This window comes from Pleurodeles waltl, chromosome 5 (genome assembly GCF_031143425.1).
Source record: "Pleurodeles waltl isolate 20211129_DDA chromosome 5, aPleWal1.hap1.20221129, whole genome shotgun sequence".
NCBI classification, from domain to species: domain Eukaryota; kingdom Metazoa; phylum Chordata; class Amphibia; order Caudata; family Salamandridae; genus Pleurodeles; species Pleurodeles waltl.
This window is the reverse complement of record NC_090444.1, coordinates 608737977-608762115: the sequence shown is the minus strand read 5'-3', so window position 1 is coordinate 608762115 and position 24139 is coordinate 608737977. Positions and strand designations below refer to the sequence as shown.

General features: G+C 45.2%; 1 protein-coding gene across 1 annotated transcript in view; it reads left to right on the top strand.

Moving 5' to 3' along the window:
• MTR (5-methyltetrahydrofolate-homocysteine methyltransferase) overlaps positions 1-24139 on the top strand; it is a 484998-nt gene that overhangs the window by 151847 nt on the left and 309012 nt on the right. The window contains exon 13 of the mRNA XM_069234453.1: positions 14911-15023. Within this exon, the coding sequence (XP_069090554.1) occupies positions 14911-15023 (113 nt within the window). The remainder of the gene's footprint in view (positions 1-14910; positions 15024-24139) is intronic.

Sequence of the window (24139 nt, the reverse complement as noted above, 5' to 3'; positions counted from 1 at the left end):
CACCAATTGCAACGCCAACCGGCTGCGAGGATATGCCCTCTTCCAGAGCTGCGTGGCTCCTGCATCAAGGGAGGTGGTCTGGAGGGGCCCCCTTGATCTTCCCTGCCAGCTTTCCAACTTTGGAGACGGTAAGCCCTTGCCTCTCCACACAAGACAGTACCCCCCTGCACCGTGTCTCTTTCAGCTACCAAGGTTTGCTGGCATCTCCTCCAAGGGATCTTCAGGCTCCATGTAGCCCCTGGCCCCAGCACCCTTCCCTGTGATGCACAGCCCTCTGTGTGCATCTCCACTGATGTGGGACTCCTTTCTATATGTGCTGCATGGACCTCACCACGACTTCTGTGCTTGCTGCCTGTGAGTCGCCTGTGATGGCTGCCTCATCTTCCTTTGACTCTCCTCACTGCTGAGGGTCACCCCCGACACACCTCTGTGGGTTAAGTCCCCCTGGACCTTGCTGGTCCCCGGCAGCTCTGCATTTCTTCTTCCACGACAGTTGCCTTTGCCAAGGCTTGTTGGTGGTTTTTCCACACCACTGACCTACTGCAATCCTTCTTTCAGCGTAGGACGTCAACTGCATCACTTCTGGAACTCTTCAGCTGCTCCAGTGCTGCACTGCTGACTGCCTTAGTTCACTGGCGACCTGGTCTTGCATCCACAGATGGGTGGGTAGTTGCTCCTGCCATGACTGGACACTCCAAGGTGAACTGCACTTGTCTTATCTGGGTCTTGCATTATCCTCTTTTGAAGTCCTTTTGATGGGTTTGGGGAGAACCGGATACTTACCTCTTTTCTCCTAGTCACTGGGAGGCACTCTGGTACTTACCTTGTGGATTTCCTAGTTCCCTCAGCTCCCCTCTACCGATTCCGTTTCCTTGGCTGCGGGCCCGACTTTCACATTCCACTTACTTAGTAATGGTTAGGTCCCGCCCTAGGGTCTTCAGTATTATCTATTGCTTTCATTGTTTTCTGTTGCTTCTTGCTAATCACTGACTCCTAATGTGTACATAATAGTGCGTCTACTTACCTCCAGTTGGGGTATTGCCTGTATAGTATTTTGGTATTTGTGTTAACATAATAAAGTACCTTTATTTTTGTAACGCTTTGTGGTTCTTTCATGTGTGTAAGAGCTGTGTGACTACAGTGGTATTGCATAAGCTTTGCATGTCTCCTAGATAAGGCTTGACTGCTCATCCACAGCCACCTCTAGAGAGCCCTGGCTTCCTAGACACTGCCTACACCTCACTAATAGAGGATACCTGGACCTGGTATAAGGTGATAACGCCATAGGTGCTCACCACATACCAGGCCAGTTCCCTACACGCTGAACACACAAATGCACAATATCCACACAGATTAATCACATATTGACATACCGGAGCACAAGTGATGCCTACTGCCCTGGTGGTACAGTAGAAACTAAAAGCTCCATAAAGTAAAGCATAACAATAATTTGAAATAGGTAACACTAAATGCTGAATACTCGCAGCACAACTTTATATTTATCACACAACACAGGCCGCTTTTGGCCGCAGTTCACACACTTATGTATACACGCCCATGTTGGTTTTAATCTTATCCTATTGCCATTTGTAAGCCTGCACACTTGTATACATAAAATGCTTTAATACCCTTTGAACCAGTAACATGTGCATTACCTAGATGAATCCTCACCAGGAGCAGTGTCTTAGCCCTACATTATCAATTGATCAAATTATGTTGCTAGGATGCTCTGTACAGCACTGCAATTCAATTCAATTCAAATTGTTTATTGTTCCAGTTAATTACAACCGTAACAATTACACAACCCTCATCTTTTCACAAATCCTTTCCCCACCAATAATTCATACGAAAATTACGATTAAGAGTATTAAATTACACTTACCCTACCAATTTAAAGTGTATGAGACAATTACAAAGTAAACATAATACACTAATTGCTGTAGTGTAACTGCTGACCTGGGGTACTTATTATAACGTTCAGTAATCTAAATTGTGTATAAAGTGCTTGTAAAGTCAGGTACAAGCTATCTAAAATACATGAAACATTTACAAACTAAAAACATATTTACTAAAAGTAACTATATGATAGCATCTGTGCTAAACCACTTGTTAAGACTTACAATAACCTAAAATTCCAGTTACTGAGGAATGCCAGAGGTTAGATATAATTAAGGCGGACCTGTGCAAATTATACCTACAATCAATAACCTAAAGTGCCTGAAGAGTCGAGTGCAAGCTATCTAAAATTCATGGGACATATACACATTAAATCATATTTACTAAAACTTATTATAATGTAACGACTGACCTAAAATACTTATAACAATGTACAATAACCTGGAATGCCTATAGCGTCAGGATCACCAGGGGACAGACATAATTGAGAAAAACTAATGCAGATTGAATGTGGTAGATGAAACCTCAGTTACGTTGCAACCCTAGAGCACCTACTTATACAACAGTTCATAACAGTGTTGTGGGAGGCTTACGTATACTATTGTTGATACACGATATTGTTTTCTTGCCCCTAAGATCCAAACATTGTAGCCACTTAAAATTAGTTTTCTTACCGCTAAATCCCACACATTATAGCCACTAAGAAAACAAATAAGTATTATCAGAGAAAAATTATGTTACACCAATCCTTTCTGCAATAATCTAACAAATGTACAGTTTAGCTGTGGGTCATGTGGGTTGAGGTACACTATTATAGCTGTCCTGTAGGACTGGATGAGTCTCTCGTTACAAGATCTTTTCAGAAACTTGCATCTAAGGTTAAGCAAAGCTGGGCAGATGCCGTCTGTATAAATGAGATCTTCCTTGTGCTGATTACAATGTCTGTATAGGACAATCGTGGTAGACCTCCATGACGGTAAATTTGCTGTTTTTGGTATAATGCCCAGGCATATCAACATTACCCTTTGCTTTATTCGCTTTGAAAAGGGGATGGCAAGATAACTTGCCAGGGCCAATTTAGATTAATACTTTAGAGTCATCCAGGAGTGGGAGCAAGAGCTAAACCTTGTTTTGTCTTTTATGAAAGACAGTAATTTGGCTGCTCTGTTAGCACCCTTTTTAAAAGAATCATACGAGGGGGCAGCCTTCCATAGATCTTGGAGATGTAGATGGTCAATAGAAGACTGTAGGTATTTGTTATACACATACAGATGATCTTTCTCAAGGGCTGACCAAAGAGCTTTATTCAAGACGTCTTCAGCCCACTTGATTTTATACCAGGGCTTTATCGCAGTAGCCTTCCTGTCATAGTCGTGCTGCATTAAGGCAAGTTCCAGACAAAGCTGTGCTGGAGAGACAAATTGAAAGAGAGAGGAAACATGCCTAAACACGCTAAGCTGGGCTTTATCTAAAAGTGGTGCGTGTAAACCGTGCAACGCCACACTGGCATATGTAATAGATGACAACAGCTTAGCCGCAATGACCTTCAGGAGCTGGAAATATGAAGGACCCTGCACCTGCTGAGCCAGACCAGCGAAGGCGTGTGTTAATGCTGTGGCCTGATTCTCTTTATATTGCTTCTGTTGCAGAAACGCACCTCATAGTTCCAAGTATATGCCTAGGTATTTATAATCTGAGACCGTGTCCAATTTTGTATTACTTAGAACTATTTTAGTTAGAGACGGGCGACCGGACCCAATCAGCATTGTTTTGGATTTAGCAATGTTTATCTCCAGCTGGTTGGAATTTACATAATCAGCCAGTGTATTTAAAGAACATTGTAGGCCCACTTTTGTGTGGCTGAACAGAACGAGGTCATCCGCTTATAATAAATGGGTCAGTCTGATGTTACTCAGATGCGGTAGGTGAAATTCGCCTCGTCCATGACAGAAGAAAGGTTAGCCATAAACAGTTTAAATAAATGGGGAGCCAGCATGCAACCTTGCTTCAAACCCAAATACATGGGAATTTCCCTCATCCATCTTGACCCATCTCCTATTTTGACTTGCACCCATGTATTTGTTTATAACAAAGTTATTGCCTTCAGCAGTGGATCGGGCAGATCCCTCAACTTTAGCTTTCTCCAGAGCAGTTGCCTATCTACCCGATACAAGGCGGCTTTGAAGTCAATGAACGCAAGATATACTTCTCTTTAAATGACTGCTCTGCTCCACAAAAAATGCAGACAGTAGTATGTTTGTTGTTGTACCTGCACCCTTTTTAAAACCAGCTTGATTTGGTGGTATAATGTTATGCTGAGTGGTCCAGTCTACTAAGTTGGCCAGAAGCAGCAAGGCATAATTCTTTGCTTCTGAATCAAAAAGGGGTATAAGCCTATAATTTGCAGGATTCGTTCTATCTATGCAATTCTAAAGTGGATTAATCATTGAACCACACCAATTTTCTGGTATTGAGCCACTCAGTGTGATTTCCTGATATAAACAACTTAGCACTTCCAATCAGAAATCTACTTCCTCCTTAAATATGGCTTGTGGTATGCCATTTGGGCTGGGCACCTCATCACAGCGGGCCTTCATCAGGACCTTCCAAACTGTGGCTGGGGTTATAGAGCAATTATTTGCCGGTTAAGGTGTAAACAGGTTTTGCCAGCGTCCTCGTCATCGTTATTACTGAAGTGGAGGGACTACTACTTAACAGTTTTATAGAGAGGGATGCTTTGAGACGGTTCACCCATTGAGCTTCTGAAATGTTTGAATCATTGATAGGTTGCCCCTTGATGTTTAGGCGGTTGACTATTTGCCAAAATTACCTTGAATTATTCTGCTTTGCAGTATACATTACTTTACCCCAGAAGAGATCCATTGCTTCCAACTTCTCCTTCCTTTTTTGATCATTGTATTCCCTCTTTGAGTTCTTCAGAGATTCCCACAAGAGGAGTTAGTAGACTCGCTCTCAGACGTCTCAGTAATTTCTTCTGCTCCATTTTGCGGCGTCTGCAGTTGGAGATTCGCACAGAGCCAGCTGTGGCAGAGTGAGGACGCTGCTGGGACTGTGTAGATTGAGTGTGTTTGTGTGGTAAGGCATTTCCAAAGTGGTCGCAAGCCTCTAGCATGTATTGGAAAGTGGTTAAACTTTCCATCATTATCTGTTTAGCTGATACAGCAATATCATGTTTTGATTCTAATGTCCAGCTCAGTCGCTTTAAATTCGCTGGTTCAGTGCTACCCACCTGGGTAGGGGCCCAAATGTGCACTGGCGGGAAAGATCCCAAAACAAGTAATTGACACAAATGATCACTTTGCGTAGTGTATTTTATCTCAAATCGTTGGACCAGCTAAATCAGTGGTAGAGTTACCACTGTGTAGTCAATAATTGATCTAGATTTGGGGCCCTGGTACGAGAAGCAGGGTGGAGAGTCACCTAGGAAGCTCCCATTTTTTGATATTCTAAGGAGAACACTAGATGTTCCCTTTGAAGGTCATAGCGTTTTGAACTCTGAATTGCCTGCAGAGAAACATCCCAATAGAGATTGTCAGTATTAAGAATTTTGTCATCTTCCACTTCCTACAAAAGTTTGAATTTAAGTCACCTGTAATTATTATATCCCAGTCGGGGGAGGATTGCCTGTAGTTGTCCACAACCTTCAGGAACATATCTATTACATCTCGTTCTTGGGAGGGACTAGGGTGAATATATAAGTTTATCAATAGCATGGGAGATCGTTGTCAAGATGCCCAGTTAGTAAACTTTTTAAGTTGAAAATCCTGATATGTTTGCGAAAGTTCTTCTGTGGTTGCTTTCAAGTGCAGGGCAATATAAACAGCTGGGCCCCCACTGGGCCTTCCCAGCTGCTTGTACTAAACCGCCTTGGTCTGGTAAGAGATGTAACTCTCTAAAGGCAGATCATGCTGAACCCAGGTTTCCTGGAGAGCTATAGTATCCATATCTTCCCAACTTTTTAGCGGAACACCATCAAGCAGCAGTGTCTTTGCGCCTCGTTTATATTTCATGATATAAGCTGCAAAGATTGTTGCTCTGAGAGTACATCAGTAGTCTTTCCTCTTCATGCCACAGACAGTTGATTTAGGACATACGGAAGCCAATCCCATTGGTAATCGTTACAAATCAGATTAGTTGTCCCAGTAGTTGGTGATTTTGTATAATTGACAGTGCTTGCTTTTGCATTCCCTAGTACTGAATGGCTTATCTTGGCCGGAGACTGATGGTACTTAGCTGCAGTTTAAAACAGTAGTGGGTATCTACCTAGTTGAGGTCTACTGAGGATTATTCCCCAGCTTTCAAAGATTAAGGAACAAATTCAAATTCGATCTACTATAAATTCCGACTTCCAGATAGCTGAGGTAAATTCAGGTACATTACTGCTAGACCCTGGCAGGAATTCAACTGTGATTAACTCTGCAGAAGTTAGTTCTTTTAGTGCTGGAATTTCCTTTAACAGACTTAATATATCACCCCTATTAATGACGTCATGTCACCCTTGCAAAATGTATTTGGGCTGGAATAGTAGTTTGGCCAATCTGCTTTCTTTTTGGAGTGGATAGATTGCGCCCACTGTAGTCTGAAAAGCTAGGCTCGTATTGGGGCTGGGTAGAATGAGATGGCCTCAATCTTAACCAGGTACCAGATGTGACTTGTTTCAAAGCCCATGGTTTCTCTGGACATGGTGTTGCTTTAGATGCTTTTGAGCTAGAAACTGGCTTTCCGTCAGGCTGCATGTGCACTGAGCAAGAGCTGCCGCTCACGATCACCGTCGGAGGGCTATGATGACAAAGATCAAAGTTAGATCTTTCACAAATGGGATGTGGGGTAGGGGTGATATTAAAGGTGGCAGAGTGTTGGCCTAAGCTCTGCGCCAATATCCTTTGCCCTACAAGGCTGGACTGTCTTGGTTCTTGATGACCTGACCATAAACTTGTGTTTCCTTAGCAAGCAAGACTAGAAAAATCTCCTGCAGGGTGCCAATCTGGGCAGTCCATGCCTTCAGTTCTCTCATTTGGTTTAAAGCTCCATCTCACTGGGCAGCCATTACTCCCAGCTTGGCATGCAGCACATGACATTGCATATCCAGAATGCTGTTCCAGCTGATTGATTGATTACGGTCCCTCTAGGGGCGGGTGGCAAGTAGCTCCCTGATTGTCATCCTTCCTGGGACAGTAGTTTTCTTGCTTTTTGCTATGTTGGAGAGGTGCGCCCTCGTTAGGAACGGCAAGGGATACTTTTGTTTGAAACAGATCACTATGAGATGACTGAGCAGACTCATCTATCTTGCCTGTGTTTTTGGAGAAAATTGGGCAGAAGTTCTTTCCCACTACAGCTTTTGATTGGGCCTGCGCATTTCGAGCTTTCCTTATATGCCTACGTTGTCTCTTCGTTAATTTTTGAGTCAAAGAACTTGCAGTAATATTACTCAGAGCATCATAATGAGATTCCTCTGCTTTTCCACAAGGGCGGGGCTTTGCTTGATCAACAGGTTTTGACTCCTTGCATATGGGGACCAGCTGGATCACTTTCCTTCCTTCATTGCTGGGCAAAGCAGCAGATTGAGCTCTCATGTTAGGATAATTTTTCCCTTTCCTGACTGAAACCTGGTTAACGGCAATGATGCTTGACAGGAGTTCCGGAAGAGTAGATAGTTTATTTTTTATTGGGCCATAAGGACATTGTACAGGGGATTGTGTATAGTCGGTTTGGGCTCTTTTGATCAATGAAGATAATAGCTCAATTTTTTGATTAATGTCGGCAGTATGTACTGCCATTACATTTATAATATCAATCTGAGCTTCCAGCTTCTCCGATTGGAAATTTAAAACTTTAATTGAGGATTGCAGTGAGGTTATTAAACTGTCCCATGAATGCGGTGTGATTTGTGCTTGTACTTTGTTTGTCTCTTGATTAGGGGCCTCCTGGCCACTTGCACTGTGTTGGATGGACATGGTGGAAGTTGACATAAAGATTCTTTGACATCTACCCTGGGGAGGTCACTGCCAGGGCTTTGTAGGTGGCCAGCGCTTCCTCTGCCCCTGGACTGAGGTCATTTGTAGAGTTATCTTTACTTTCATCCTCTCGTGGGGGATTCTGTGTATGATTCTTTCTTAAATTTGAGGCGGTAGCGTGTGACATTGCGCCAACTGTGGGAGTTCGCAGTTCCAGTAAATAGATGATCGGCTGCACTGTATTTGGTGTTTTGACTTCCAAAGCATGTATCACATCAGCATTGCTTGGAATGGAGAGCGAACAAGACCATGACCCATCCAAATGCGAGTCATTTGCCGCGTTGGGGAGCTGCTAAATCTTCACTGGCAGGCTTGGGACCTGTTACTGAGCTGACTGACCGATTTCTTGACTGCCTACATTTCCACAAAACCTTAGTGGTGGTAATTTTAGTCGGTTAGGCTGCTGTTCTTAATGGCATATGTATGCCCTTGCTGCGGCGGTTGTGGTGAAGGTTGTGGAGTTGCCAAAGATGAATTTCTACTTTCAAATATATGATATTCTGGTTGAGTTCGAGACATTGCATCTAGTATGTCTGTTTTAAGAGGGGTAATCGGACTTGGCAAGTCCGAAGCTCTAGCCATCAGGGCTTTCAAAAAGGAGAATATTGATTTGGCAGATTTCACAGAGTTCACTGCTACGTTGTTAAATGTAGTGACTTCCACTAAGCAGCTCTCATTTGCCTTTTGCCGCTTAATGGATATTGTTGGATCCTTGGAAGACGGTCTGTTACGCGGCTTGGTCATTACCGGCTGACAGGATTTGCCAGATCTCATTCTTCCAAGGGATTCTTGGTATACACGCCCCTGCTAGTGCTTGTATAAATTGCTGCATTATGACGTGATCTTCTCGTTCTTCTTGTTCGTTTATCTTTTGTTTCCCAGCAGGTACGTATTTTTCGGCCCTATGGGCACTCCTGGTTTTCCTGATTTCCTGGTTTTCAAGGTTATGGGGGTTATTGAGGTATGTTAGGGCATATTGTATTGGGGCATGAGCAAAAGGGGACTTTTCACCGCACCTGCCACAATTGAACAGCACTCTACGCCTCGTGCTTCAGGCCCTTGTGTAAACCCCCTACAATCTCACTGGTCCCACAAGACACTTTCTAACACTTTCCTGGCACTTCAGGATTGTCAATTCGTCACTGCACAACTTCACTCACCTTCTCTCCCCTGAGTCGAACCATCTGGCGACCAGGTGGCGACTATGAGGAGGGCCAGAAGGTTGATCGTAGTTTGGTGGTGATTTTATTGGTGTGTGGTAATCGGAAATGAGTGGGGCACGCCAGGAGCTCCTGCAAGATGCACTCGGTACTAACTGAGCTGCTTCCACAGGGCCCTGGGGCAAGCACTTCCGCTCACCCTTCATGGTAACGACCAGGTTCGGAACCCAGTGGCGAAATTGAGATTTTCCTAGCCTTGGTGTCTGAAAGGCTAGATTTTATTAAAGACACGGAGGCGAGTATTATGCCTTCTTTTCTTACTTTATTTACGAAGCAGCCAAGAACAACAAATCCCAGAAGACCCTGGGAAAGAACTACCAAACAACATCACAATGCAGGTAACCAATCATACATCGAGTGTGAGTGCAACTATCTTAACTGCAAGCAACAAGCCCTCTTTTCTTGCGAGACTCAGTCATAGTTATCTGAGAGCCAAAACATAACAAAATAGAAAGTCAGTAGTGCAGACAGAAAATCCATGAAGGAGTCCATGAAGGAAACGAGTTGAACAGGTAACCAAGAGGAACAATGAGACGAAATGGAACCCAGCAAATCTGAATGAAAATAAGCCGGATGTAGCAGAGCTGGTCGAAGGTAACGCGACTGTGAAGGAAACACAAAGGAGGATTATAACCAAATGCAGCGGGATAATACTCGCCTCAGTGTCTTTAATAAAATCTAGCCTTTCAGACACCAAGGCTATGAAAATCTCAATTTTATTGCAAGACCAGAGGCTTATATTATGCTAGTTTAAAGCAAAGAAATAACATTGTCCAATGGATGATCAACAGGTTTACAATAAAAAGTTCTAAACTTATTGACGTTTGACCAATCTGCAGATCTAAGAATATCCTGCAACCCAGCCCCTGCCCAAAAGGCGCGAGTGGCAGCAGCCCCTCTCACCGAATGGGCACCAAAAGAAAGGGTAGAAATGCCCGCAAGGGACATGAGCCATTTAATACAACAGTCCAAAGTGGGAGCAGAAACAGGCTTATGTGGTCTTTGAAAGGAAATTGGTAACTGGGAGGAAGAAACGTTTCTAAGATCTGCAGTTCGAGAAACGTAAGACTTCAAACAATTGCCAACACACAGCTTTGGTTGAGATGGAAAAAGGGGGTAAAATACAGAAGATAAGTTAGTTTTGGTACGTTTACTGACTTGGAAATAAACGCCCATGGCGGAAAAACGGAAAGAGAAAACATCTAAAGCTTTCACATCAGAAACATGTTTAACAGGAACCAAACATAAAAGCATTGTTAATTTAGCAGACAAGTGTTTAAGCGATAACTGATCATTATCTGGCCATGTAATAAAAAGACGAAGTACAGTATTAACATCCCACATAACATTGTATTTAGGAATTGGAGGTTTGACAAAATGTACTCCCTTCAACAATCGGCAGACTAAAGGATGTTCACCAATAGGTCTTCCATCCACTCTGACATGTTCTGCAGAGATTGCAGATCTGTATGTGTTAACAGTCCGATAAGCTTTACCCTGAGACGCCAAATAAGCTAGGAAATTGACCACTAAGGTTACATCCACTGAAACGTGATCTGAATTCCTGTCCAGACACCAGGCTGACTTATAAACTCTTGCTGTGCCTGGGGCCCATGATTGCTGGATAAAGTGGATAGCTTCCTCCGAAATTCCTGGGGCTCTCCAGGAAGCCCCGAAATCCTCCAGGCCACTAGATGAAGGGAATTGTCTATGATTAAGGGATGAGGAAGACCTTGAGGGTTCAGGAGTAAACTGGGAAAGGGAGGGATCAACACTGGAAAATCTGAAGCTAGCTCCAGAAAATTGGATACAAAGGCTGGGACTGCAAAAGGGGGATGATCAAGACGAGGGATGAACTCTGTCTGCAAACTTGTGCTAGAACCCGAGCAATAAGAAGAAAGGGAGGAAAGGCGTAAAGGAGAGAAGGGGGCCATGACTGAAGGAAGGCATCCGTGGCCATCGTCAAGGGGTCTGGTCTCCAACTGAAGAAGGAAGGGAGTTGGGAGTTGAGACGGGAAGCAAAGAGGTCTGTTGGCATAGTGCCAAAGATGGAAGAAAGGTGATTGAATACAGAAGGATGCAAACGCCAGTCGCTTGAATCGTAGATATGTCTGGAAAACCAATCGGCCACGACATTGAGCTGACCCGGTAAATATTCTGCCCTGACCGAAATGTTCCTCTGCATGCAGAATTCCCATAGGCTTTTAGCCAGGAAGGCCAGGGGTCTGGGTTTGGTACCTCCCAAATGATTTATGTATCTGACCGCTGACAGGTTGTCCATTCGGAGAAGCACTGTGCACCTGACTGTCTTTTGTAAAGGACTGGATGGCAAAGGAACCTGCAAGCATCTCTAAACAATTGATGTGCAGTGTTGACTCCTGAACAGACCATGAACAGCAGTCGAGAGTTGACCACATCTTGCGCCCCAGCCTGTCAGACTTGCATCTGACTCTAAGAGAAGATCTGGGGCGGCAGAGAAAATCGTTCTCCCGTTCCAGGCATCTAAATGACTGAGCCACCAAAGAGTTCCTCCCTGGATTCCGCGTCAAGAACGACGGAATCTGAATAAGCTAGGCCCTGACGGAGATGACAACTTTTTTGTCTTTGAAGGGCCCTGTAATGAAGAGGCCCTGTGAAGATGGCCTGAATGGAGGAAGAGAAGAGGCCCACTAGATGAGCCAAAGACCTGAGGGAGGTACGGGAAATGGATAAGGCTTGTCGAATCTCTTTCTTTATCAAATCTACCTTTAATTGAGGAAGTTAAATGATCAAATCTACTGTATTCACCAAAAAACGAGGAACTCCAGTTGTTGAGAAGGGATAAGAACTGATTTGATAGGATTGATGAGGAAGCCCAGACTTATCAACAGATTCTGGCAAAGATCCAGATTGACCAAAAGACGATACCTGTCCTGGGCCATAATGAGGAAATCGTTGAGATAGACTATGAGCCTGACACCCTGAGCCCTGAGAAAGGCAACCACCAGTTTGAGGATCTTGGTAAAGCACCAAGGGGCTGAAGACAAACAGAAGGGCAGCGTCTTGAATTGGAAGAGAGAATCTTCCCACTGAAACTGAAGGAACTTCCTGAAAGCTGGATGCACGAGGACCGAAAGATAGGCGTCTTGGAGATCCAGGCGGACTAGCCAATCGCCCTGAAGGAGAATGTCCCTGAGATGGAGGATCGTCTCCATCTTGAAATGATGACACACTACGAAGTCGTTGAACAATCTTAAATTTATGACTGGCCGATATTTGTTGTGTTTCTTGTGAACCAGAAATATAGTGCTTAGGAACCCAGAAGGGTCGAAGGAGACCCTTTCTATGGCTTGTTTCACTAGAAGGGACTGACTCTCGCCCTGTACCAACAGAAACTGATTGTTTGAAAAATGAAGGGGAAGAGGAAGGTGGGCCTGAAAGGGACGCTGATAAAATTCTATGCAATAACCCTGTACCGTCTGTAATACCCAGGGATCTGACGTGAGAGAGAACCAAGCGCCTAGACAATAAGCTAACCTGCCTCCTACTGGAGGAAGGCCAGAACTGGAAGTTCTTACCTGTGAGACTTATCTTGACTGCGAGCAGAAAGAAAAGAGGGCTTGTTGCTCGCAGTTAAGATAGTTGTACTCACACTCGATATATGATTGGATACCTGCATTGTGATGTCGTTTGGTAGTTCTTTCCCAGGGTCTTCTGGGATTTGTTGTTCTTGGCTGCTACGTAAATTAAGTAAGAAAAGAAGGCATAATATGAGCCTCCGGTCTTGTAATAAAATCCTGCCGACACCGCGACACCAGCATAGCAGAGTGAGTCAGATTAAGTCAGGAGGAGTGGCAGAGATGCACGGGTCTCTGGCTCCTTGCTCCCTGTGTGGCATCCTAGCATGGTTCCTAGCGTGCCTCTAGGCCACGCGGCTCTGGGTGGGAGATCCGAAAGAGAGCAGCACCTAAAACCTAACTCCTCCTACGCGTACGTCCAAGTCAAGCTTTCCGGCGAACTGAATATATCATCTTAACACTTCGTTATTCCGTCCGGGGTTCGCCTGCTTTCTGCGCTTACACCTGGGGCTATTACTGACAGTGACATGGAACAGCATAGCCACGCCAAAGTTTAACAGATATACGTGTGACTTCTGATCTTTGAGTAAGGATGCCGCATGTGGATGTGAGTCTTGTTATCAGCTAAGCAAGGGTGGGTTATCAAAGCTCCTCTACAAAACGGCCAGCAAGCTTACGTGATATCCAATTCCAAAGGGCACAGGGGCAGGGAAAACAGAAGCTTCTTAACCTAATTTCTCTCATGTTTGCCATTAAATCAGCCTACGGTATTTGTTACATAAACGTTACTGATGTCCACTTCATAAAATGGGCAAAAAGCTGGATTTTATCTGTGTTCTGTATGTTTATGAGCAAGCCAAAGTCTGCTCACGTTATCAATATGCTATGGCAAGGAAGACGCAGAACAGCTTCTTTTTGTTTTTTACTGCCCACTCTGGTTTTTCTAGCCCATAAAGTCTATATTTTTATTGTGGACAGGTTTACCGTCTTACAGTTCAGGGACTTTTTCGCAGCGGTCACAGTAGGCTAAGACAGCAACATGGCGCTTTTTTTTTTTTAAGGTTGTGTGCGTTTGCAACCACCTGCTCACTGGATCAAAGTTTTGGTGTACCCGTTTTCATACTGTATGTGGTATGACAATATTTTGTTATTCCTTTTTGAGATTTAGTCAACATTTCTTATAAATCCCACAGCTTGGAAGTACTGTTTACATACTTCAGAGTGCAGGTGGTCTTCAACTACTTTCAGCATTTAGGGCCAGAGGTAGGTAGGTATAAAATTGCAACTCACAAAACGAAATGCAGAAAGGTGTCTCAGACCCCATAGCGAGTCCATGCACTCACAGGGATGGTGGCCTGCTGGAGACAGCAGACCACCATGTCCGTGACTGCTTTTTTAATAAAGCTGTTTTTTTTTCTTTTTGCAGCCTGTTTTCCTTAAAGGAAAACGAGCTGCAAAAAGAAAAACTTCCGAAACCATTTGGCTTCGTTTTTTTCAGAGTAGGCAGTGGTCCATAGGACCACTGCCTGCTCTGAATTTTTTTTGGGGGGCATTCACAAAGGGGAAGGGGTCCCATTGGGACCCCTTCCCTTTTGTGAATGAGTTACCACCCACTTCAAGTGGATGGTAACTGCGAGTTGGTTTGCGACCGCATTCGCGGTCCCAAAGCAACTCAGCATGGCGATGCGGTCGCAAATAGGAAGGGAACACCCCTTCCTATTTGCGAGTCGCAGCCTCATATTGCGAGTCGGTACCGACTCGCAATTTGAGGTTGTGCATCGCGTTTGGCCTTTTGCACGTCGCAAACTGTGTTTTTCGCAGTTTGCGACGGGCAAAAGGCTTCCTACATCTGGCCCTTAGTCTTTTACTATTTCATGCATGTTGTATCTTTCCCAGCATCACTTGCTGGCTTTAATTGGTAGCTGGAAAAGGAGGTATTCCTTTTTTCTATCTTCTCTGACTTTTGGTAGTTCATACGGATATTGAAGGTCATGGAGAGCATCCTTCAATTCAACATTAGCGCATACAGCCTGCTCAGATGAAGTTGGAAAAGAGTAAATTAAGAGAGTAAAGGTTAGAGAACTCCTTTAATTTGGTTTGAACGTTCTTAGGTGAATCTGTGGTCCTTTCTTCACATTCTCCCTTGCAAAAATGGCAGTCGTTTTATTATTAATTTTCATATTAACTTTTTTTTCTCCTTAGGTCTAGAGCCCTTCCGAATTGGACCATACACTAATTTTGTTAACATCGGAGAACGCTGTAATGTGGCAGGATCACGGAAGTTTGCGAAACTCATCATGGGAGGACACTATGAAGTAAGCTTTTTAAAGCCAATAAGTTAGTCATTTTTGGATATGTAAATATTGTCCCCTGGAAAAGAAGCACAGTTTTCATAATGAAAAAGCCAATGCAACTTGTGAAATAAACAACTGGCCTGACCATATAAAGGCTCACCTATCACACTTCTACTATATCTTGAACATATTAATTTTAAATTGCAATAAAAATGTGGATCTCATGGATCGCAGATGCTCTCTCCAAGTACCTAAAAGCAGAACTGGAAAGCATCCTTTCAACAAAAGGAGCAGCTCCTATTTACCTTTTTGAAAAGTGAGGAACTTATTTAGGGTTTGGCATAGCAGGATAACACTGCAAACCAACAGTTTCTCACCCCACTAAACCCACGGTTCCCATGCTCTATGTAGAGTCAGACAAACTGCTGAGTTACTGTTCACATAGACTCACAAGTTGTAAGGAAATGCCTCCTTGGCATGGTTACCCCCTGACTTTTTGCCTTTGCTGATGCTATGTTTTGAATTGAAAGTGTGCTGAGGCCTGCTAACCAGGCCCCAGCACCAGTGTTCTTTCTCTAACCTGTACTTTTGTATCCACAATTGGCACACCCTGGCATCGAGGTAAGTCCCTTGTAACTGGTACCTCTGGTACCAAGGGCCCTGATGCCAGGGAAGGTCTCTAAGGGCTGCAGCATGTCTTATGCCACCCTGGAGACCCCTCACTCAGCACAGACACACTGCTTGCCAGCTTGTGTGTGCTGGTGAGAACAAAATGAGTAAGTCGACATGGCACTCCCCTCAGGGTGCCATGCCAGCCTCTAACTGCCTATGCAAGTATAGATAAGTCACCCCTCTAGCAGGCCTTACAGCCCTAAGGCAGGGGGCACTATACCATAGGTGAGGGCACCAGTGCATGAGCACTGTGCCCCTACAGTGTCTAAGCCAAACCTTAGACATTGTAAGTGCAGGGTAGCCATAAGAGTATATGGTCTGGGAGTTTGTCAAACACGAACTCCACAGCACCATAATGGCTATACTGAAAACTGGGAAGTTTGGTATCAAACTTCTCAGCACAATAAATGCACACTGATGCCAGTGTACATTTTATTGTGAAATACACCCCAGAGGGCACCTTAGAGGTGCCCCCTGAAACCTTAACCGACTATCTGTGTAGGCTGACTGGTTCTAGCAGCCTGCCACAACCGAGACATGTTGCTGGCCCCATGGGGAGAGTGCCTTTGTCACTCTGAGGCCAGTAACAAAGCCTGCACTGGGTGGAGATGCTAACACCTCCCCCAGGCAGGAGCTGTAACACCTGGCGGTGAGCCTCAAAGGCTCACCCCCTTTGTTCCAGCACCACAGGGCACTCCAGCTAGTGGAGTTGCCCGCCCCCTCCGGCCACGGCCCCACTTTTGGCGGCAAGGCCGGGGGAAATAATGAGAATAACAAGGAGGAGTCAATGGCCAGTCAGGACAGCCCCTAAGGTGTCCTGAGCTGAAGTGACTCTAACTTTTAGAAATCCTCCATCTTGCAGATGGAGGATTCCCCCAATAGGGATAGGATTGTGATCCCCTCCCCTTGGGAGGAGGCACAAAGAGGGTGTACCCACCCTCAGGGCTAGTAGCCATTGGCTACTAACCCCCCCATACCTAAACACGCCCTTAAATTTAGTATTTAAGGGCTTCCCTGAACCTAAAGATTTAGATTCCTGCAACTTACAAGAAGAAGAGGACTGCTGAGCTGAAAACCCCTGCAGAAGAAGAAAGAAGACACCAACTGCTTTGGCCCCAGTCCTACCGGCCTGTCTCCTGCCTTCCAAAGAAACCTGCTCCAGCGACGCTTCCCCAGGACCAGCGACCCCTGAATCCTCAGAGGACTGCCCTGTTTCAAGAAAGACAAGAAACTCCTGAGGACAGCGCCACTGCTCCAAAAAGACTGCAACTTTGTTACAGAGGAGCCGATTTAAAGACCCCTGCAAATCCCCGCAAGAAGCGTGAGACTTGCAACACTGCACCCGGCGACCCCGAATCGACTGGTGGAGAACCAACACCTCAGGGAGGACCCTCCGGCGACTCCGAGACCGTGAGTAACCAAAGTTGTCCCCCCTGAGCCCCCACAGCGACGCCTGCAGAGGGAATCCCGAGGCTCCCCCTGACTGCGACTGCCTGACTCTAAAATCCCGACGGCTGGAAAAGACCCTGCACCCGCAGCCCCCAGCACCTGAAGGAACGGAACTTCAGTGCAGGAGTGACCCCCAGGAGGCCCTCTCCCTTGCCTAGGTGGTGGCTACTCTGAGAGGCCCCCCCCTTGCCTGCCTGCACCGCTGAAGAGACCCCTTGGTCTCCCATTGAAATCTACAGAGAACCCGACGCTTGTTTGCACACTGCACCCGGCCGCCCCGCGCTGCTGAGGGTGTACTTTCTGTGTGGACTTTTGTCCCCCCCCGGTGCCCTACAAAACCCCCCTGGTCTGCCCTCCGAAGACGCGGGTACTTACCTGCTGGCAGACTGGAACCGGGGCACCCCCTTCTCTCCATTGAAGCCTATGTGTTTTGGGCACCTCTTTGACCTCTGCACCTGACCGGCCCTGAGCTGCTGGTGTGGTAACTTTGGGGTTGCTCTGAACCCCCAACGGTGGGCTACCTTGGACCCAAAACTGAGACCTGTAGGTGATTTACTTACCTGCTAAAACTAACTTTACTTTACCTCCCCCAGGAACTGTGAAAATTGCAGTGTCCACTTTTAAAACAGCTATTTGTGTTTTATGCGAAAAGTATATATGCTACTGTAATTATTCAAAGTTCCTAAAGTACTTACCTGCAATACCTTTCAAATGAGATATTACATGTAGAATTTGAACCTGTGGTTCTTAAAATAAACTAAGAAAAGATATTTTTCTATAACAAAACCTATTGGCTGGATTTGTCTCTGAGTGTGTGTTCCTCATTTATTGCCTGTGTGTATGTACAACAAATGCTTAACACTACTCCTTGGATAAGCCTACTGCTCGACCACACTAACACAAAATAGAGCATTAGTATTATCTCTTTTTGCCACTATCTTACCTCTAAGGGGAACCCTTGGACTCTGTGCATGCTATTCCTTACTTTGAAATAGCACATACAGAGCCAACTTCCTACACAAGTATACTGAGATTTAGGAACATTAATATGATTTTCTCATCTAGTTATGAAAATTCATTGGCACTGAAGGATTGAGCACCTTGTTCCTCTCTGTGGTGTTCTTTGACAGTGGATAGAATGTTTTGAATGGGGGTCAGTGTTGACAAAAACGTTTGCAATCCCATAAGAATCAACTGTGTGCACATTAGAATACTACAGATCGCTGTGAGACCTTGAAAGCATGGAGAAGTGTGGCTCAATGGTTAAAGCGGCAGACCCTGATGCAGAAATCTGGCCCGGGACCAGGGTTCAATTCCCGCCTCAGCGGGTCTTGGGCTCAATTTCCTCTGACCTGATAATTCTAGCATTGGTGCCTAATCTAATTCATGGGTCCCACTCTGTAACACTGGGCAATAGCTTGCTTAATCTCCACAACGGCCCCAACAGCGCTGGGATGCCTGGCTTCACCTTGGAGGTTGCCCAGGAGTGAGCACCTAACAGGGAAAAGCCAGGAGGGGTTCCACAGCGGTATGCGTACAGCGCCTTGAGACCCTAAGGGGTGAGTAGTGCGCTATACAAGTACAAAGTTTAAGTTTAAGTTTAATGCATTCGGCCAGTTCTTAGATGTTCCTTTAGCTAAGCCCAGACTCAATTTCTGCTAGATGGAATTAGTGTCACCATGTAAACAGTTAAGTAGAACAATGTCCTAGCTTTAGATATTTCTACACCTTTTCCCACAGTGGCCACTACATCACTCAAACCTTGTTTTTGCTATTTGCTCGAGTGCCTGCAAATCTCCAATCATGTCGATCTTTTTTTAACAGCATTGTTGAGTGTTAATTTTAAGATATTCTCTCCATGTCTAATCTTTTACCAAGTCTCCACAAACCTACCTGCCTCTTAACCATGCAGCCAGGCTATGCATGAGAAAGGCCTGACTTTGAGGAATTAAGTTTACAAGAACCTTAGCACCTGACCCCTGCACCGAGGGGACACCGCTGTTGTGTTTGAAATTCTCCCAGTTTCCTTGTGGTGTGCCCATACATAATCTGCTAAGAGGAATCTCGTTGGGGCCTCTTTACATTGGAATAATATCCACCTAGTTTTTGGGCCTCATGTTTGACCAAAACATCTTTTGGTCGGCCCAAAAGACGAATGTCTGACCCTAGCTAAAGTGGAACGAACATTAGTGATGCTAGATCTGTCACCTGTGATCCACAGGATGCTGCTACCTAAACAAACACATCCTGCTGTATTTATTCTCTGCATTGTGTCCACCAGTTGTCCTCGTGGTCACTAGTCCTTAATAAGTCTACTTGTAGATTACCGAAGTTTTATATTTATGCCTAGATCTACTGTTGAGTAAGTGTTAAATCTGAAGATTGTGGAAACATTATGGTTTTCCATTGTGCCGCTCAGAGCTGGTTTGCCCTGCAGTGACCAAGTCTGAGATTCTTGTAGTTTGAGAATGAGGAATATCCCCTAATGATGTCTTCCACATTGTACTTTTTTTCCAAAAATAAAACGAAGGTGGCAACAAAACACTAGCAATTTTTGGCACATTGTTCTATGCGTCATACAAGACGGCCCTGCCGTTTCTTCAGAATCAGTGAAGTTAATAAGAAATTTAGAAATAGAGTTAAATATTTTTTTTGTAATTTCCCACAAAGATTCCTTGGCGTAAAAACACTGGTCATAACCTCAAATTGCCACAAATATAGCACTCATATTCTCAAACAGCACATATATGTTTTGACCGTTGTGCTGTGGTGTAACATTAGCACCTGCGGGGGTGGGGGGGGATCTGAGTTCCAGGTGGCCCCCTCAGCAGCAGCAGGCATGCACTACACACTGGCCGGCACTGTGTATTGGTGGGTGGGTGGGTCCCTGGCCTGAAAGCTCCTCAGTGGATTCAGGGGGGTGGGGACCTCCATGTACTTTGCAAGTAGGCCCCACAAGTTTCATTACGCCTCTGAGTTATGGAATGTAGATTTTCCTAGTAATTTACAAAAGAACGCCTTAATTTTAATAAAGACACAGAGGTGAGTATTATGCTGTTCTAATCTTGCTTTAATCATATAGCATCAGTTAAACTTATAGAAAAAAATACAATTCCCATCAGGCTTTGGAACAAGTAGCCAATGGGAGAAGAAATGTAGTACAAATAATGACCAGTCGTATCACAGTACCATGAATAATACCTAACTTGACTGCAAACAGTCCTTTTTTCTTGTGCGAGAAGTTAGAGATAAACATTAAACAAAGGTAAAATCAAAAACACAATGGTAAGATCTAATGAAAACGTGAATAAATCTTGGCAGAAGTTTATAAAAATGTATCCCAGCTGGACAAAGAGAAAGGAGATTTAGGAAATTCAGGAAAATCTGTAGAGGGAGGAGATGGCATTGGAGATCCATGATATGTTGAAGGATCCATAGGTAGAAGTGGGTGGCTGTGGCGGGCCCGCTGTCAGGGTGGGAAACAGACAACAAGTTAAAGTTGCGTTGAAGTGGGTTAATACTTGCCTCTGTGTCTTTATTAAAATTAAGACTTTCCTTCATAAATTACTAGGAAAATCTAGATTTTATTTCAAGACCAGAGACTCCTGTTATGCTTCTTTAAAGCATATTAATTACCACAGAAGATGCAGTATGAACAGGTTTCCAATAAAATGTGCAGAAAACCGAATCATTAGACAAATCAGCTCATCTCAGATGAACCTCTAGACAGAAGCCGGCCCAGAAAACTTTGGAAGCCATGGCTCCTCTAGAAGAACAGGCACCAAAAATGGGAATATCAATACCTGCTAGGGACATGAACCACTTAGCCTAGCGAGCAATAGTAGGAGAGGATAATGGTTTATGGGGTTTTCTGAAGGAGATAAGCAGTTGGATGTCAGAGGAAGTTTCTTAGTTCAGCTGTGTGTTTGTATACTTTTAGACATTGTCCAACACAGAGTTTAGGATGGTGAGGAAAATATGGATTAAAAACAGAAGTTAAATTTGTTTTAGTACATCTGTGAGCTGTAAAAATACACCTGTAGGAGTAAACTGTCTCAATCAATCAATCATTATTTATAAATCACGCCTAATCCCCCAATAGGGTATCCAGGTGCTTGCAGGTCCCAGAGGCTTATTCGAACAGTTAGGTCTTGAGGGTCATTTGGAATTCTGGAAGTGAAGTGATGGTCCGGAGGTGTGTGGGGAGGCTGTTCCAGGTTGTTCCTGTGATGTGAGCAAAGGAGAATCTACCCCTTCTGCTTCAGTAAATGTGGGGATTATGGGCAAGTGAAAGGGCGTCAGAGTGTTGTCTTCTCGATGGTTGGTGGAAGTTCAGGTGGTGGTTAATGTACGAGGGTCCTTGGTTGTGTAGAGCCTTATGTGCGTGGGTCAGCAGCTTGAATTGGATTTTTTTTCTGGATGAGGAGCCAGTGGAGTTGCCGGAAGTGGGATGTGATGTGGGTTTGTTGGGGAAGGCTAAGGATGAGTCTGGCTGCAGGGTTCAGTATGGTCTGAAGTCTCTGTAGCAGTTGTGTGGTGATTCCTACGTAGAGAGCGTTGTCATAGTCCAGTCAGCTGGTGAAGAGGGCCTGTGACACAGTGCATCTTGTGTGTAGGAGTAGCCACTTGAATATCTTATGTAGAATGTGCAAAGTGAGGAAACAGGCGGAGGAGACAGCGTTGATCTGTGATTTCATGGTGGGATTGTCAATAATTCTGAGGTTCCTGGCGTGGAGGGAATGGGTGCGGGTCCTAGGTCCAATGGCCACCAGGAGTCGATCCATGTGTTGCTGTTGTTGCTAAAGATCAGTACTTCCGCCTTGTCTGTATTCAGCTCCAGACAGTTGTTCTTCATCCAGTCAGCGATGCTTGGCATGCATCTGTGGAAGTTGATTTTGGTGGTAGAGGGCTTGTCGGTGAGTGAGAGGATGAGTTGTGTATCGTCTGTGTAGGAAATTCTGTTGAGAGCGTGGAATCTGACGATTTTGGCCAGCGGGGTCATATATGCATTGAAGAGTATGGGATTGAGGGATGAGCCCTGGGGGACACAGCAGGTGAACTCCTTGGGTTCAGAGGTGAAAGATGGGAGTCAGATTCTGTGGGTTCTTCAAGTGAGGAAGGAGGTGATCCATCTGAGCGTGTCCCCTTGGATGCCGATGTGGTGGAGTTTTCGATCAGTGTATGGTGTCATACGGTGTCGAAGGATGCAGAGAGGTCGAGATGGATCAAAGCTGCTGTTTCTCCTTGGTCGAGGAGGGTTCGAATGTCATCAGGGGCTGCACTCAGGGCAGTTTCAGTGCTGTCATTGATGTGGAAGCCAGATTCGGAGGGGCTGAGAAGCTGGTTCTTCTCCAAGTATGTAATGTGTTGGTTGTTGATGATCTTTTCCAGTACCTTTGGTGGGAATGGGGTCAGGGAGATGGGCTGGTATTTTTTGGGTCCTCTGGGGTTGCAAAGAGTTTTTTGAGTAGTGGTCTGACTTCGGCATGTTCCCAGGCATCTGGAAATGTTGCAGTGGTGATGGGGGTGTTGAGCAGGTTGGTGAGTTCCAGACCAATCCTTTGATTTCCAAGGTTGAAGATGTGATGCGGGCATGGGTCTGTGGGAGCTCTCAAGTTGATGGATTTCATGGTGGAGGTGATGTCCTGGGTGGAGAGGATGTTACAGGTGGTCAGTGTGTGGTTCTTATTGGTTACAGTGGTGGCGTATCTGTCGAGGAAGACTGTAGGTGCGGGATGGGGTTCAGAATTTCTGTATGTGGTTGCAATCTTGTGGAAGAAGTGGGCGAGTTTGTCACACAGCTCCTTTGAGGGTGTGATGTTTTTGCTGGCAGCCTGGTTGGAGAATTCCTTAATGATGTTGAAAAGTTGCTCGGTGTTGTTGGCGCTGGTTTCGATGCATGCGGTAAGAGCAGTCTTCTTTTTTGCCCTCAGCAGGCAGTGGTAGAGGTTGAGGGAGATCTTGAAGGCTGCCGTGTCGAAAGTGTCCTTGCTGGCGCGCCATCTCCTCTCCAGCTGTTTGCTGTCTTGTTTTACTGTTCTGAGTTCTTGGGTGTACCAGCTGGCCTTTTTGGATGATTTTCTTTGGATGTTGCTGTTGATGAGGACGATGCTGTCGACATAGTTAGTGATCCAGGCGTTGAAGTTTTTCACTTTTTGTTTGAGGTTAGTTGCAGGGTTGGAATGTTGAGGGTATCCACCCAGCTGACTTCTGAGATTTTGACCCACACTCAGTGGGGGGGCTGGTCATCTTGTGGGTGGAGGTGCAGGGGACGGAGATGCTGAAATGGATGATGGAGTGATCAGTCCATGTGAGCTCTTTGACATTGCTCTATTTGACACGGTTGCTGGAGGTGAAAATAAGGTCCAGCATGTGTCCTGCAGTGTGTGTAGGGTCATGGACGATCTGCGTCAATCCGAGGCTGTTCATACTGTTGAGGAAGTGTGCAGTGTTGTTATCATTGGGGTCGTTGATGTGGAAATTTAAGTTGCGGCATCTAAGGCTAGGGGCGCAATTAAGTCTGCAATGATGTTGCAGAAGCTGGGGGTTGGTATGAAAGGGTGCCTCTGATGGTTGTTTTTTCATCTCTGTGGCGCTTGAAGTTGAGATGTTCCATGGAGGTGGTGGTGTTGTTGGTGGTGCATTGTATAATCTTTTTGTGGATGATAGCTGTTCCTCCCATCAGCTTGTTGGTGCAGTCCTGGTGAGTGATTTTATATCTGTCTGAAATTGATGTGGCAGTGTCTTGGGCGGATGTGGGGTTGAGCCAAGTCTCAGTGAGGAAGACGATGTCTGGTGCAAGGGTGGCGATGAGGTCCTATAATTCAGTGTAATGCTTGCATAGTAACCGTGCGTTGAGTAGGGCGCATGAGAGTTGGTGTTTTTGTTCAGAAGGTGTCTGTAATGTGTTTGCGATGGAGCTGGTCAGTGGGCTGCTGTGTGTGCTGTTTTCGGTGAAGTGGCAGTGAGTGCAGGTGAAAGGTCCTTACGTGGAGCGTGGGTCGGCGCAGTGGCAC